This window comes from Struthio camelus, chromosome 9, assembly GCF_040807025.1.
Source record: "Struthio camelus isolate bStrCam1 chromosome 9, bStrCam1.hap1, whole genome shotgun sequence".
Taxonomy (NCBI): Eukaryota; Metazoa; Chordata; class Aves; order Struthioniformes; family Struthionidae; genus Struthio; species Struthio camelus.
This window is the reverse complement of record NC_090950.1, coordinates 9,499,439-9,516,060: the sequence shown is the minus strand read 5'-3', so window position 1 is coordinate 9,516,060 and position 16,622 is coordinate 9,499,439. Positions and strand designations below refer to the sequence as shown.

The window sequence follows — 16,622 nt, the reverse complement described above, 5'->3', positions numbered from 1 at the left end:
ATTGATTACTTTTGCTAAGTTGATCAGCTTGTAAAATAGATCTCAGTACGCTACATTGATTGAGAGACAACTTGTATCTTTTTGTTTCACTTCTCAGAGTGTATGGGATATTTGCAACCCTTTCAAGATCGTTCTGTTGAAGGGCAATAAACTAAATACAGAAGAAAATGCAAAAGTAAGTAATAGCGCCTAGTATCAAAAGACATTCTGTTCATTATCCAATGGTTTTCGGTGTTTACTGAACTCAAAATCCTACAAGTTTTAATTCAGCAAGAGTCCCAGTTATATCAATCTGTACTTTGTTTTATATATATATTCTCTATATTTTTAATATACATACATAGATAATTACAGACACGTGTTCATATTTGCTAATATGGTACATTTTTTTTAAGAAGGTGTAAGTACTGATATGGATGTGAAAGAAACCTATTTGAACTGTCATACTATAAAAATCTAACAAACAAATGTAAATTAAAAATAAAACAATTTTTGGTGAAGCATAAGGTAAAATATGGCATTTATGTATAGTCCAAAATATATTCTATGTGTGTCTAAGCGTGGATTGCATGCTTCTATAGTCTATTTTTTATTTTCTAAACATGCTGCACACACACACACACACACACACACGTACTAGTGCTTCCTGTAAAATGTACATGCCTGGGCTTCTGTCTGTATTACAGATCACAAGTTGTTAACACATGGGAGTTTATTGCACAACTACTTTTAAGACTTAAAAAGCACTTGAAATAGAACAACATTTGTTTCCTTTATTTTGTTTGGCAGACATTTAAGTAGGTAGCCGTGTAGATTAGGAAGAATTTCAAAATTAGCATTGAAGTTTGCTGTTGTAGTGCTTTATTCAGTGGTGGTTTTTTTTTTTTTCTCAGAATTATTGATACAGCCTTCTATTGATACTAGCCTATTGTTTAGCTAGTTGTATTATCATTTTAGTTTGACAATCTGTAGAGTCTTAGAGCTTTAAAAGACAGGGCTGTGGAGGAAGAGGGTGGATAGCCTAGCTATCAAGTGGGTTTTTTTTTTTTTTTTGTTTTGTACATACAAAAATTGAGCTGTGGTTAATTTCAGTATGCCTTTAGAGGAAAAAGAAAACCTGTTCATCTAATGCTTCAGGAGGAAAAACAAAATTTGACTATTCTTTAGTATTGGTCTCTGTGGAGACAGGGTTTAGTATTTTAAATGTATTTCAGTCATTTCTAGATGTATAAAGTCCTATAGTTACCTCAAAATAAGGATGCATGAAGTAACCTTGCAGGCTTGTGTTTGTTTCTCCGCGTTGTCTGCCTGTGCAGTCACAGAATTGTCACTGTTGGGAACTTATTTGTTTCCCTAGTCCTGATTCGAAGTGTGTTTAATTCACTGCCGTTGTTCTTTCAGTTTCATTGCGTGCTTTGGATCAAGCTAATATTCATCCATTTTTGCTGAAACGGCCGAAAGATTCCTAAATGCGGTGTTTGTAGTAGGAAACAAAACGCTTGCTAGAGGGATAGCAACCTACTACTGTGCCGTCGTTCTTGCTGATACTGTTCAAGAACGTAGAAACTTAAGCATGCAGTTTTCTGTGTGCGTCTGTTACGAAGCAGGAATGCAGAAGTGAGCCGCTGCTTAGCGTTGACCGATAACGCGTTTAATTTCAGAGCCCGTAGCTGCAGCCTCTCTTCTCACCCTTCTCCTTTCCTGTTCCTTGTTTTTGTAGTTCAGGCTAGCTGGCGTCATCAGTTTCTGGGTGCTTAAGACAAAACAGGATTCCGGAGAATTATGTATGCTCTTATTATTACAGGTGGTTTGTGATGTCAAGATCAACAGCTTTCTGTCCATACATTTCTATAAATAGTTTAAATCAAAAGTATATTTTCTGTTAAGCTGAAGAACCCAAAGATTTTTCTCTACTAGATGAGCTCAAATCTGTACTACCTGGAGATCTGGCTTGTTACATTCAGAAAAATATTCTCAATTTCTGCCTAATTATCTGTTTCCTACCATTTCCTTCGCTCTTAGTATATTGAGCTAGAAGCATTTGTATGTTGATATATTGCATTTGTTCCTTCAGTTAGGAGACTATTACTTATTAGTCCTATGTGGTAATATAAGGAATCCGATACTGAAAAATTGGCAGGTAGCATCATTTTAAAAAATATATTTTTGATTTGACAATCAAATGCGATTTGGTCATCTATATAAATTTTCAGATATGAAGAGAATAACCTTCTTTATAATTCGTAGCCACTTTTACTATTAAATAACACTTGATCTACGAGCTAGTATTGCCTTTTACAAATGACGTTCCCTTTCAGAGGAACGAAAAACCAAACCATTCTTCTATTCCTCTTTTCCCCTCAGCTCCCCCAAATTAACAGCACGGTGACAAAAAAGGCATTGTCTTTTTCCCTTCCTGACTTCACAGAGAAATGGAACGTGATTTGAGAGAGAATGTCAGGATCTGGGTACAGGTCTCTAGAGCAATCACTTATCTTATGCTCAGCCATGCTTCGTGAGATGATACTAATATTCATCTCAAATGGGTCAGTAGTGTTTTGGGTCTGACTTTATCAGCATTTTCCTGGTTTTGCTTTTCAGGGAAAATTAAGAAATGATCCAAAAATCTGAATGGAGAGCTTTTAAATCTTATTTTCCAGTGCTGTAGGCTTAATGGTGTAAATGATTAAACTATCAGGCAAAAAAAACCAAAAACCCTGAAATCTTACCAAAATTCAGAGCAAACTGAATTTCAAGTTCAAATAAGTGTGTCTGATCTTTGTTTTTAAAAATGTATATAAATATTTCTCCTCATATGCAACTGCTGTAAAAGGGAGTGGTATAATATTATGGGAGAGGTTCTTTCATGCTGGTGTCTCTTACCAGAAGAAACAACGGGCAATTTTACTAAGGAATCTTTAGAATTCTAAAAGAGTTTGTACATTAGGAACTTAATTAGCATTTGGACCTTCTTACGGTTATTGAAGTTATCACTGTTATTACCGTGCTTTTAATTCTCTGCAGCTCAAGGACAGTTAAGTATAAGTTAAAGGAGACTCTTGTATTTCTATGTGTTTCTAAAATATTCTGCTGAGAATCTATAAGTTTTAAATTTTTTTCTTTTTCCTTTTCTCTTCCCTTTTTTTTAAATGGGGGAGAGGGGTGAAAGGAAAAGAGGCAGCAAAGATGATGAATGGGTGATTCAACCATGAAACAAGAAAGAAGTCCTGGTTTGATGTATGAACCATTGCTTCTATTTTCTAGACAGGCTTAAGATAGAGTTAGCATTGATTTAGATAGGAATTATTTTCAGGAAGTATCTGGAGGGAATAAGTCAAATAAGTATTTTTTTTGTTTTTGCTAATCTGAATAAGGTCAATAATTCAGGACACCTATTTTACTGTATTTTTCAGCATAGATAGCTTCTACAGAAAGAATTTTCTATAGAATAGAATAATTTCTGTAGAAAGAATTTATAACCACATTTTAATTTTAATAATAATTTGTAATTTGTTTAAAAATGTATTTTTAATTTATAATAATATTTAGACAGTTCTTGTTTTTCATAGTGCCTCATACTCATCATTATATCAAGAAAGAAGCAACTATTAAATAGATTTATCCGTTTTCCATAATCATGCAGTAGATATAATTTGCCATTTAATTTTAATATGTACAAGTAATTTATTTTTCCATAACATGCTCGTCAGGAACATGAAGAGCAAAACAATTAAGAACTTGTTTTCAAAAATGATTTGGTTTGATTTATTTTAAAAACTCAAATTTAGTGTTTGTTTTTAAATTAAAAATACTACTTAAAGGTATATATGTATATGTTCTGCAGAATTTTCTGAACAGACTTCTGAAGGTTCTGTGGGTAGGTTTTATGGCAATCTTTAACTTTATTTTTCCCTTCTCCTTTCTTTATTGCAGGTTCATGTTAGGGCTGGTCTTTTCCATGGCACAGAGCTCCTTTGTAAGACTGTTGTAAGCACAGAAATATCTGGGAGAAGTGACCATGTTTGGAATGAAATACTGGAGTTTGAAATTAATGTCTGTGATCTACCAAGAATGGCGAGGCTCTGCTTTGCAGTTTATGCTGTGATGGATAAGGTGAAAACTAAAAAGTCAACCAAGGCAATGAATCCTTCCAAATACCAGACCATTAGGAAAGCAGGGAAAGTGGTAATCATTTCATTTGTTTTTCTTGAGTGTATGTCTGAATGATATTGAGCCGAGTATGCAAAAGTCTGTCATGTCCTCACTTTAGTGGTCAAGAGCACAAATTGAAAAAAATATTTAAAAAGAATGCATGTATGAAGAGTCACATGCTTCAGTACAAAAAACTTCTCATACTTTTCAGCCGCTGAAAAAGACTTGAAATGTTGGTAGCAAGCCAGCTGGCAAGTGATTGTTTAAAGAATTGCATTTTAAAAGGTTAGTTTTCTTCTGAACTTTAGATATAGTGGGTTTTTTTAAAAGATGAAAAAATGAGCATTTAGGCTTTTATTCAGGGAAATGTATATTTTTTTTAATGTGCCGCTGACAGTATGTGACACCCTTAAAAATAGGTTCTGTTGTCCTCAGTGGGACATGAACATGTACCGAAAGCTGTGTGTGTGTTGAATTGCTTTTCTGAAAGATAGCACTAGTTAAAAACAAAAAAAATTATTGAAAAATAGAAAAATTTTTGTTGGGGAAAAAAAAAAGCTGCTGCATTGTAACGTTCACTGGAATTTTAGTTTCCATTTTAAAAATTCTTTCCTTTAACAGCACTATCCTGTAGCCTGGGTAAATACCATGATATTTGATTATAAAGGACAACTGAAGAATGGAGAACTCATGCTGCACAGCTGGTCATCGTTTCCTGGTAAAGTTTGAGACTCAGACTTGAATTACTCATGAGGCCAAAGAGGAGTAATAGAAGATAATGGAACATTTAATTTCAGCACATCCAAATTATCTGTCATCTCTTGTGTTATGTGGATAAGTAGACTAAAGTCTTAGTCTTTTTGTAAAAGTACTATGTTGGAGGAAAGGAGAGAGCCTGTTCGGAAAAAAGTTTCATCTAAAAGTTTCATCCGTTATGGAAGGAAAATCGCATGAAAACAAAGTGTCGTCACTTGTTTTTTAAGATACAGTTTGAGTTTTATTGCTTCTATTTGGGTTCCCTATGCCCTGACAAATAGATAAGCTGTATTATATTTAACAGTATCTGAGTCAGCAAAAAACATGAATTAGAATTTATTTTTTTTTTTTAAGACTTCCTTCACTTCAGATTCAGAGTGCTTGCGAAGATTGCCTGAAATCTAAATGTTACTCTTCATCCATCCACATGAAATACCATTTCAGCCTGGTTATAGTGCTGAAAGAAATCTGGCTTTAAAACTCTTTTTGTTTCATACTATTTGATATGGGGGTAGTATATGCTGATTTACGGAAGCTGCGCATCTCATTGAGATTGAAGCTGCATATTAAGGGCTTGACTCAGTATAGGCGTATCCCAGCTTCCCTTTATTTTATATTTCTTTTGGAAAGAGAAAATCACTTTCTCATTGGGTGATAATCCAACATTCCTGAGCACATGAGGCAAGGATCGTTTATGCCAGAAATTCAGTGCATTGTGGAGAAAGTGCTCTGTGTAGCAAAATATGCTTCTGTACATCGTGTACAGAAAGCAATTTCTTACTGCATCATTGCCTTTCAGATTTTTTTTTACTTTTTGTTGATTCCTGTCCTATAATACTAATTGTTCTAATATTTTAGATGAACTTGAAGAAATGTTAAATCCAATGGGAACAGTCCAGACTAACCCTTACACTGAAAATGCAACAGCTTTGCAGATTAGATTTCAAGAATATTCAAAACAACCTATTAGTTACCCTCCCTTCGATAAGGTAAGGTATTACATAAAGAGCAGTCATGTATGCTTGTATGTAAATAGCTGTTCATTCTTTCTTTCTTCATTCTGCCTTTTCCCCTGAATTCCCCACTTCATGCTTTCTAGTTAACATACTGCAGTTGTTTAAACTTGGCCTACGTAACATTGTCAGTCTGCTGACTTCAGGCTCTTCAGATAATGTTTTAAAGATGTATCTATTTTAAAAATTCTGTGCATAGTCTCTTGAAGGTCAGAAGTATAATCAATTTTCAATATCGGTGATCTTACAAAAAAATAAATTTAGCTGCAGGTTTGGAAATCTTCAAACTGTGCTCGCCTGTGATATATATGGATCTGATATTTCTTTGTACAAATGTATTTTAGTCAGTCTTTAGACCACTACTTTCTTGTGTGAGCTAAAACCGTTTTCAGGATAAATAGACTCTTAATGCTGTGCAAAAATGGAGTTCTCAAAGTCTGCTTTTGAATTAAATCACCCTAAGTTGCCCTGCATGCTGCTACAGATACAAATAAAAACATCTGTCTAGAGAAAAAGTGTATATTCAGAATACATGATAAAGTGTCGTAGTATAAATGCTAATTAGCAGGTTTATTCACAAATTGACAAATAAAGGAAAACCCAGGAAACAAGTAATAAAATGAGTGTTAAGGCAGCCAGTTATTGATATGTCAAAAACAAGATTTAACTCATACAAAAATTAATCTAAATTCTGTTTGTAGGAAAGCTAGTAACTGCTTAGAGCAAATACCGTTTTCTCATAGGTAATTTGCACCTTTGGTAGGGGAATCAACATTCAAATTTAGAAGCTTTGTCATTTTGATCAAGGAGGAGTTTTTAAGGGATAATTCATCAAAATGAGATCAAAATCCTATCATTAAGATAGTGGGGTTTTGGCGTGGGAGGGACTGTTTCTCCTGTTAGTGTAGTACCTGCACGTGTTCTTGTAGCAAAACAGCATTAGAAATATCTCCAGAGCTAAAACAGTATCAATGAATTACCTTCTTGATCTGGTTAACTAATTTAATCTTCATACTAGACATATTTCAGTTAATTGTATTATTGGTTTATTGGTAATGTTTTGAGGCTTTTGCTCATTACTTTGCACATATTTAAGTTCTAAAGAAAAATAAAAGCTGCTTTTCTCCTAAATATGCAAGTGTAACGTGAAAGTGTATCTTAACTAATCACACTTTTTCTGGTTCTGTTGCTCCTTTTAACTGTACCTGAGATACTAAGTTTTTAGTATGCTGAAATGTTGAGGGTGAGTGTTTTGATACAGACGAGAGATATTACTAAGTTATGTATTGACATTAAAGCGATGTCTGTATGATCTTCTTCCCCATGCCTCTTAGCTTTCTTTTGGTTGTTGCCATTGTTTACTGGGTGACTTTGCCCCCTTCTTAGGCAGGATTTCTGAAGTGCTGTTTATCAGATGAGGGAAATCCCAGTGCATTTTTATAAAATAATTCCAGAGCTGGCAATGAACCATTCATTAAAAGCGTTCATCTTAGAGGAAATGCTTTAAAAAAAATGTACTTTTAAAGCAGTACTTAATTTTTTCCAGTAACTTTTGCTACTTAAAACTCCCTAGAGTTAAGAAAATGTTTTGCAATTTCACTGGGAAAATTCAGAGCATAAAGATGTTTTGACTTGATAATTCGTTCCATTTCTGGGGGTAAGCTGAAATTTCTCCCTTGGAGAAGAAAATAAGATTGTCAGAAAGATTGTCTTGATGAAGGTCCTGTTGAATCAGAAAGAAAGAGTAATGTTGCAGCCACTTGGTTTATATCAGCTAAGAATCTGGTTTTGGGGTTTGTTTAGACGAGACCTTGTTTCGTGTATGGCTGGTCGTAACTTTAAGAGCTTTTAGTTGTTTCTGCCGAGACAATAAAGAATCAGATGCCCAGTCTGTATTTTAAAAAACATATTGTGTAAATAGGTGAATTTTTAGATCATAGCATCAATCTACTTGCAGTGTTCAGATGTTTGAGGCTGGCTTAGTAAAAATTCTGTGACACCTGATAAGACGACTGTTACCTAATGTGGGGGCCGTATATTGGGCTGATTAATGATCAGTGCTGCTGGCAGACCAACAGGGGGCTTGTTGTTCAATTGAACAAAGTTGGACTTGCAGAAACTTCCACAGTTTATTTGCAAACAGAGTGACTCTAAAAAGCACAAGGAGGCAAGTATCAAACTCGGTATGAGGACGTTGTGGTTTTGTTTGTGCCTCTTTTCACACCCAGTATGTAAACAGGCTTGGTAGCAAAGTAGTAGATGTTATGCAATATATGAATTTCATATGAAGGAAAAAATAAAACAGGTTAGTACCTTTTAAGGATTTAAACTGCTCAGTATTTAGGCTCTAATTTTTGTAGTAGTCCGTTTCTCACACTGCTTGAGTAAAGATGAAGTGAGCGTGTTGCTGCATCTGTGGCTGGTGATGTATCCCTGGGTGATGGGAGTGACAGACCTCTGAGGAAGAAGAAATGCTGTAGTTACTTAGACTTTTTTTGATTGGTATTTTATTTTATAAATTCTTCTTCAGAGCAGCAACACCTGACGACTGTGGATATGTCTAGCTGGTCAGTTCAGCTGGTCTGATTAGCTTAGGCGATGTGCCATTTTAACACCTCTCTTGCTTGCAGTAGGATACAGGAGTAGAGTTGGAAGAACTGTATTTACGTCTATACTCAGCTAGCCGTTATAATTTACTGCATGAACTGCTAAATTTAACTAAAATCTTCAAACGCCAAAAAAAGGAGCAAGAGGATCCCAGCAAACTCAATACTGAGATTTTGGGGAAGTATTGCTTTGCTGTTTTAAAAAAAAAAAAGGGGGGCAGTCCTTTTCCCTGCGGGTGACTGTATTTTAACTGGTGCTGTGAGTTTGATGGTAGAACATTAAAGTTAATGTTAAATGAGTTCTCGCTGGGAGCTGATCATTTGTGCTGTTATACCAGAGAAGTTTGTAGACATTGTGTGTAGTAACTTCTCTAACTGAGATCTTTCAGGGGATCTGAGAGCATGGTGTGAGAGAGGAACAAGTTTTGTGGCCTCATACTGAAGAGGGCTGGAAGCGTGGATCTGTAGATAGCAAACGAGACTCATGGAAGCAATGCTCTTGAGAACAGCAGCGGTAGAGATGAACAAACAAAAGATAATTGAGAATTGAGGAATTGATTTGCAGTGCTGGAAAATAAGAAAGAGATGCAATCAGAAACAGAATATGGGGCAGCAGGGAAGAGTAGTTGACCCACAAATAAAGAAGAAGAAAATGGAAGTAATCATGAAGACTGATATTCCTGACCTTGGAAGGTCTATAGGTTAGAAAAAGGACTGTGCTGGCTAGACAGCGGGATGTAGTGAGAGGGAATTGAAAGGTTTGTATTTAGAGGCACACAGAGGAACATGAGCTACTGATGCAGGATATAGGCATGTATGATGGGAGTTGTGGCTGAAACGTGAAGTTGAAAGTATAAAATGGAAGTACTGGTGGTGAGATGGTGCTGAAGGTTAATGAAGCAGGTGACTGAAAAGAAATAGCAAGGGAAAACTTAGGGAGGAAAAAAGCTGTTTGGGTCAAAGTCATTTTGAGAAAGAAGAGAAAGGATTAGTGTACTGTGACGAGTCAGAGGATTTGCATAAAGTCTTCAGAGTAGCGTTAGAGACAGAGGTGCAGCGTGTACGTTACAGAAACTGTCGTTATATGAGATGAGCCTTTCCCAGAGATAAATTTGAGAGGAAGTCCTATTAATAAAGCTGGAGTTCTGGTATTTCTGAATATGACACCTGATGTATTTCTTTATGAAGTTTCCCCAGAGCCAGTAAGAAGTCATATTTTCAACCTGATTTGAGTGAGTCTTTTTTAGAAGTCATGGTCATAGAACATAATTTCAGATCAGCTGGTTGATAAATAAGCAGGGAGGATAGAGAAGGAGTTCTGCGAATTACCTGTTTGTTTCCAGGGGAGGGGATTTTGATAAATACAAGAACTAGCTAGGGATGTCACTGAGGAATTCAGGGAACTGAATGTGGTTGAAGGCTATATTTTCTTTACCTTGAGAATCCCAATATCTACATGAATGTTGTTTCCTGAGTGAAGGAAATAAAGTTGGCTGAAATGGACTTCAGACTTAGCTGGGTAACTGCCTTCAAAGGGATACTTGGAAAAAGCAGAAAGCCTCCTCCAAGGGAATGAAAGAGAAGACTAACTGGGAGTGTCTTTGGTTTTGCTTTTTATTTTTTTTTTGGGGAGGTCTTTTTCTCTTGGCAGGGAAGAAATAAAAAGGATAAAAATGAAAAGCATTAAAAGAAAATCTTTAAAAAGTTAAGTCATTAAAAAAGATTGAAAGAAAGTTGTTCTGTAAATCTTGCAGAGGATGATTTTAACTAAAAAAAAAAAAAAAAAGATAGCTAAGTGTTCATAAGCTGCAGAAACAAAACCGTGTGGAGTTTATATGCTGGAGATGGAGACCCTTCTTCCTTCTCTTCACCTCCATCCCTTGTTTTAGGTCAAGGGCTGCAGTGTATTGCTCCGGTGCTCAGATTGCTTGAGTGGATAGCTCTTCTGTAATGCTTATTTGTGAATATCAGATTCTGTTTAACAGTTCTGTGTAACGCAGCACAGAAGCCCATGTTATACCATTGTATACCCAATCTAATAGTAATTCTCTAAAAGATAGCAAAAATTCCTCAACTGCCTCATTTCTATAACATTTATGCCTTCAGTGTAGTCAGGCTTGAATTTAAATCTAATGTATTTAAAAACATCTTTTTGCAGATACTTGAAAAGGCAGCTGAGATTGCAAGAAACAGTGACAATGCTGCAATGGCGGTAAGCAGCTGCTGAAAGCAGTATCTTCAGCATTAGTTCCCTTTTTCTTTTTTCTTTTTTAATCTTCTGCATCAATTTAAGAAGAAATAAGTGTACTACTTGCGTGACTGAAATTCTATTAGCTTGAGTTCCTTTAACCCGCTTTAGGGGACCACCTTAAAATTTAGTTATATATCCATTTCTGCATTGTATTTTGCGCTTCCAAACAGACACCTGTGGCTGTTTCCTTGCAGAAAGCACAATTGTTTTACATACTCTGCGTTACCTGCACGCGAATCTTGATGCTATTGGCTGCACATGCACTTACAGTGGATGGGATGGTGTGCCTGGACGTTTGGCCAGAGTGTACCAGGGCTGCCATGCGGTCTGCGTGTGCGAGTTTACTTCTGTATGTCACAGGAAGAGAGAGACGTTGTCACGGTATAGATTTGGGCCACAGCTAGGATTTCCATTAGTGCTGGAACAGGAAAGCATTCCCAGGTTGCATGAAATATTTGCAGGGACAGTGCTCAATTTTATCAATTTTACAGTGATTTGCTTGATTGTCAGATGTTCCCAAGTAAGCGCTTTCAAAAATGGTCCTTAGTCTCTAACAAGAAGTTTCTTAAATGTGATGATTATATGATCCTCTTGAGGAAATGGGCGGTTCTAACTTGAAGACAAATTTTGAAATGATCTACAACATCTGAAGTTGTTTTCTTCATATAAAAATATGTAAAAATATACAGGAGATTGCGAATGTGGGTTAAGATGGTGAAAGCGCAGCCGAATCAACAGTAATAACTGCATTATATATAAGAATAAAGCAGTTTCTTGAAAAATACATCAGTCACAATACTGAGTGCTTAAAGTGCTCAGGAAGAGGGAAGACTGACTTCTACTTTTGTTATGAACGATTGAGTATATAAATAATTGGAATTCTTACATAGCAGAATGTCAGCTCGGTATTGTGACTTCTGCTTTGAAAGCTTGCCACTTTTGGACACAGGGATCGCATTATTTTCCTGACTTTATTAGTTTGTTTATTTTGATATAGGGCATGTACTTAGTTTACTAAACGACCATTTCAGTTCAACTAGCTGTTTTAAGTCTCGTCTGTCTTGAATAACTTTTTACATGCAAATTTTTACTTAAAAGATTTCAGCCCAGTGCACGGCTCAGGCACTCGTCCGTCCTGGAAGGAGCTAAAGCTAAGTTGTGCGTGCAGCAGTGTTGCCAGGTGTCAGCTGGGAAACCTGTGCAGTATGTCATTTTAATGAGCTGTGTGTTGCTGCTGTCAGTCGTAACTGACTTGCGCTACCATTTCCCCTGAACTTTCCTTTGTGTGTGTGGTTTCACCTCCTCGCCCCCCCCAAAACAAAGCTCTTTGGTCTACCTCTTAAAAATTGTTTAGAAATTCCTTGGGCTCTGTGAAGATAAAAGTGGCTTCAGTGTTTAAAGATTGCCATGTCTTTTCCAAAATATGCATCGAAACTAAATTGATTTGGTGCAACTACTAAATCATTATCCAAAAGCAGCAGTTTCTGTTATGTTTCATTGCTTTATGGAGTTCTAATGTTGATGCTATCCCTGGCTGGGGGCAGCGGGTAGCAACTAAGCCAGCGTGATTCTTGAAATGAAAATTCATTCATGTAATCTGAGTTATAGAATCAGTGCTACTGTTAATGTTTCAGAGGCAAAATGGACCCAAACAATGTCTGGAAAAGACAAGTCTGGATTAGAAGACAAAAAAATGTGTTTGTACACTTAGCAAATATACTTCCGTTTGGTTATTGCTTGAAAAGTATCTTTGGGCATTTATCTTTAAAAAAAAAAATATATATATATATATATATATATATATGTATATATATGTATGTATATATATCTATAAAATTTGCTCATTTGAAAACCAAAAGGAGAAAGTAAAGTATATGCATCCTAAATAAGACTTCTCCATGTTAGAGCTGGAAAACAGAAATATTGCCATCTAGTGTCACGAACTCTACAGTTTAGTTACTTTTTCAGAAACTTCTGTACGCTGAATTTTGAATCTGACTGTTCTAGTTGCATTTGTTAGAACTAGCTTCAGAAATCTAAGATATGACAGAAGGGCATAATAGGTGTTCCCCTGTGTTCATGAGTTTTATCTGATGTTTTTCCTGGTATTTCTAGCATTTGAGGAAAAATATTAGAATTTTACCAAGTGTATCAAAACATTACACATTTCTCATTTTCTAGGGTCGAGGTGGTAAGAAGTTTTATGTTGTGCTAAAAGATATAATGGAAAGAGATCCCTTATCTCAGCTCTGTGAAAATGAAATGGATCTTATTTGGACTTTGCGATATGACTGTCGCGAAAATTTTCCACAATCATTGCCAAAACTGCTGCTTTCTTTGAAGTGGAACAAACTTGAAGACGTTGCTCAGGTAAGGGAAATGATACAGAGAGAAATGCTGCAGTCAAATCACTAGTCTAAGTCACGAGTAAATTGAGGGGGATGACAGGTATCTGTTTTGTTTTGTGTATTTTTTTTTCCCCCACTAAAGCATAGAAATTTTGAAATGGTGCAATGACCTTTAGTTTATAAAACTGTGTACTACTTCTCTGGTTTGGACACATAAGCAAGAGCTTACTTAAAAAAAAGCCCAAAATACATTTCAGAGATCCCCTGAATGATGAGAAAAGCATGCAAATTGCTTCTACAGGCTAATTTGAATACCCACTGAATTGGACAGACAGGAAGTACCAGTCTCGGGCTACAGCAAGGTCGTAAGACTGTCACACTGTTTTGGTAAATTCCTCTCCCCAGATGGGGGTACTCTGTCCAGGCTGTGAAATAGGCTTTGACCTTACCAAAACTTAATCTTATGCTCAGCTTTGATCTTAAATGCAACAAATTTAAGATCTGATCAGGATCTGAAATGAAGCTTTTTATTCAAAATGTTCAACTGCTCAAAGGCCATGAAAATCTCAGTCTTGAACTGCTTCATTAAACCTCATTGAAGCAGACACATGATTTTTCAAAAAGGTACAATGCACACTAATGGGACAAAATACCTTATTCTCCTCAGGAAGGCAGTCTGACCAAGTAGGTTCCCTTTGAAGGATCAGTTTAAGTAATTAAGGACTTAAAAATTTGTGTTAATAGTGATACAAGATTACATTTTCAGTGAAGCTGTCTTGGGTTTGCTACATAGCCATGCAAGTTTATTTCGTTCTACTGCACAGAAGTTGATGCGTCTGCTTTTTTTCCGCATTGACCCAAACAGAATCCAGATCTTGTAATCTTTTTGGTGGAATAGGTGGAAACTTGAAACATGAAAAATTATATGAAGTTTGTGAGACTGCTCCTCCTCAATAGACTGACTTAAAAGCAGCAAAGTAAGATTCCTATGTTTGTATTGGAGCTTTTTAGTCCAATTGTGTACACAGCAGGTTGAGCAAAACTTTAAAAATCTGGATGCTGTTGACAAAACGGTACTGACTGTAGTGGTGAATCCAGGCATTGTAGGTCATCTGCTTACTCTGACACAACTGCACGTTTGAATGACACACAAGTTCATGCAGATTGTTACACTGAGATAATACTTGTTTTCTCTTGTGAAAGTAATTTGGGCATTTTATAACTTGCGCTGATTATGTGAAAGGAAAGCTGTGTTTTAAAGTTTGAGCTAAAAAGACTGTGAAAGTCTAAGATTCATAATATAAATCTATATTCTAGATTAGTATTCTGACCTTTGCCTCTTACAAGCTAACCATTTTTTGAAGAAAAGGAAACCGCTCCATGAAAACTGACTTCCATCTATTCATCAGGTGATCTTTGTGATTATCCAGTCAGACAGACTCGTAGTATGCCTCCAGGATAGAGGCTATTTTCTGCTACATCCTTCCCACCAGTTAGAAATATATACTCTGTGAACATAGAAAATAAGGAGATTTTCATCCTAGCTCAGTGTCTGTGCATTGAGCCCTACTGTCTCGAAACGCAGCACCCACATGTTCCTCACTCACTCGCGTGAATTCACTTGCAAGAATTCTCTTGTTCTTTATTAATTCCGATATGTGCTTCTGGATTTATTATTAAAAGTTATCTAGACATATGAGTTGTAAAAACATAAGCAGGTGTTTGTCTACTCTTGGAAAAAATGTAAAAGGTGTTTGGATCACTTACTGGGGGCTTTGAAGTATGGCCTTTAGTAATAAGGATTTGAAAAGTGATTGAAGTATAGATATTAGTTTATAGCTCAAAAGATGTTTTAAATTTGGGAATATAGAAATAGATAAAATGGCATAAAGGATTTTATTTAAATTAATGGCTGAAAATAGATAGCCATCTTGCTTATTACTGTGTACTCTCTGAAAGTAAAGTTGTATTTCTGTTTGCTTATGTAAAGACAGTAGTGTGTGTGTTTGAATACAATTTATGGCAGCAGTAATAGTAATCCGAATTTTGAAACGTTCCAGATGCTCCTGGAGCACTTAGACATTTAAGTACTTCCACAAACTTATTCTTTCTGGTGCAGGAAGACAGCAATTTTTATGGATTCCAGAATCAGTGGGACTTGTACTTTATCCCTTGTTAATGTTAAATATATAGAGTACTAGCTATATGTTGTAATACTTGTGCTACAACAACAACATACATGCCTTAGTACTGGAAGTTCTGGTAATGCCTATTGTTCACAACAAGCATATTAGTGAAAGTCTGATACTTAGGGCAAAAAGTTTTAAAAACAGCTGTTGTCGAGAAAAATGAGGAAAATTAACTACATTTCTATTTCTATGATTACAGCTCCAATGTAATATTCTTTTTAAAAAAAGAAATGGAAATTGATGGTAGAATGTCTTTAATCTGTTAGTTCAGTGGTCCATAAAGCTATGTGCAATGGATCAAAGCAGCCTTCTTGTATTATTTACCACATATATTTCATGCAATCTCGTATTGTATTGCAATGTTATAATGGAAAAGTTGCACTGGATGAATTCCCATTGTGTTTGCCCTTATTCTTTTCGCTCATCCCGGTGGTAGGATGGCAGAACCTGTTGGCAGAGTGCGCAAGCAGTGCACTAAACTAAACCAGTGCAGTAACTAAACAGTGCACTAACTAGACCTTTATTTAAAAAAAAAAAAAAAAAAAAATCCACTTCTGGTGAAGTGGCGCCGTCATTAGTCATTAAGTAGATCTGGAGGAAGGACAGCTGATCAGAGAGCTGACTTTTGAAATGTTTGAAGTAATGGGAATAAAAATTCTAACCTATGCTTAGCTGCATTGTATTCTATCTTATAGTAAACTTGTCTTGTTGGGGAAGAAATCATGGCTTTTGGTTGTGTTTTGAGGGTTTTTTTGGCAAAAAAATAAACTGATATGTAAAGGTAAATCAGACTTCAGCTTTCTTTAAATCTCTGGCTCGCGGCCGAGGATTGAATTTATCGGAGCCGCAAACCGTGCGAGGAGAATGAGGCAGTAATTCACGCGTGTAGGATTTTTAACACGTCTGATATGGCAGATAACTTTTAAAAACTTGAAACGCGTATTAGCAGGTATTTTGAAATGTAGAATTTCTTTATAAACTAGATGCATTTGGGAGGTCTGAGGAGCTGAGGGCATGTTATGCTGCGTGTTTCTTCAGTCCAAATGACTAAGCGAGCGTAGCTGATATCCTTTGCCCTGCGCGCCCGAGCCGCTGGCGGCCCAGCGGGGACGTGAGGCTGGTGGGGCTGCGCTTCCCTCCTCGGAGCGGTCCCAGGCAAGAATGTAAACAGAGCGCTCTGGATTTGGGGAATTTTCTTGGCAGTTTCACAGGCCGTTGAGGTCTTGCTTCCTCTAAGGTCATATCGCTTAACGTTTTCTCATTTTAATAACCTCTGAAATAATTTTAACAGTTGAGTGCTGGTGCAG

General features: G+C 36.3%; 1 protein-coding gene across 14 annotated transcripts in view; it reads left to right on the top strand.

The window, feature by feature from the left end:
• Positions 1-16,622, top strand: part of PIK3CB (phosphatidylinositol-4,5-bisphosphate 3-kinase catalytic subunit beta) — a 108,302-nt gene that overhangs the window by 69,948 nt on the left and 21,732 nt on the right. For all 14 annotated transcript variants that reach the window (XM_068954576.1, XM_068954570.1, XM_068954572.1 and 11 more), the window contains 6 exons: positions 98-175; positions 3,934-4,185; positions 4,774-4,870; positions 5,767-5,897; positions 10,686-10,739; positions 12,960-13,148. In XM_068954576.1, the coding sequence (XP_068810677.1) occupies positions 98-175; positions 3,934-4,185; positions 4,774-4,870; positions 5,767-5,897; positions 10,686-10,739; positions 12,960-13,148 (801 nt within the window). The remainder of the gene's footprint in view (positions 1-97; positions 176-3,933; positions 4,186-4,773; positions 4,871-5,766; positions 5,898-10,685; positions 10,740-12,959; positions 13,149-16,622) is intronic.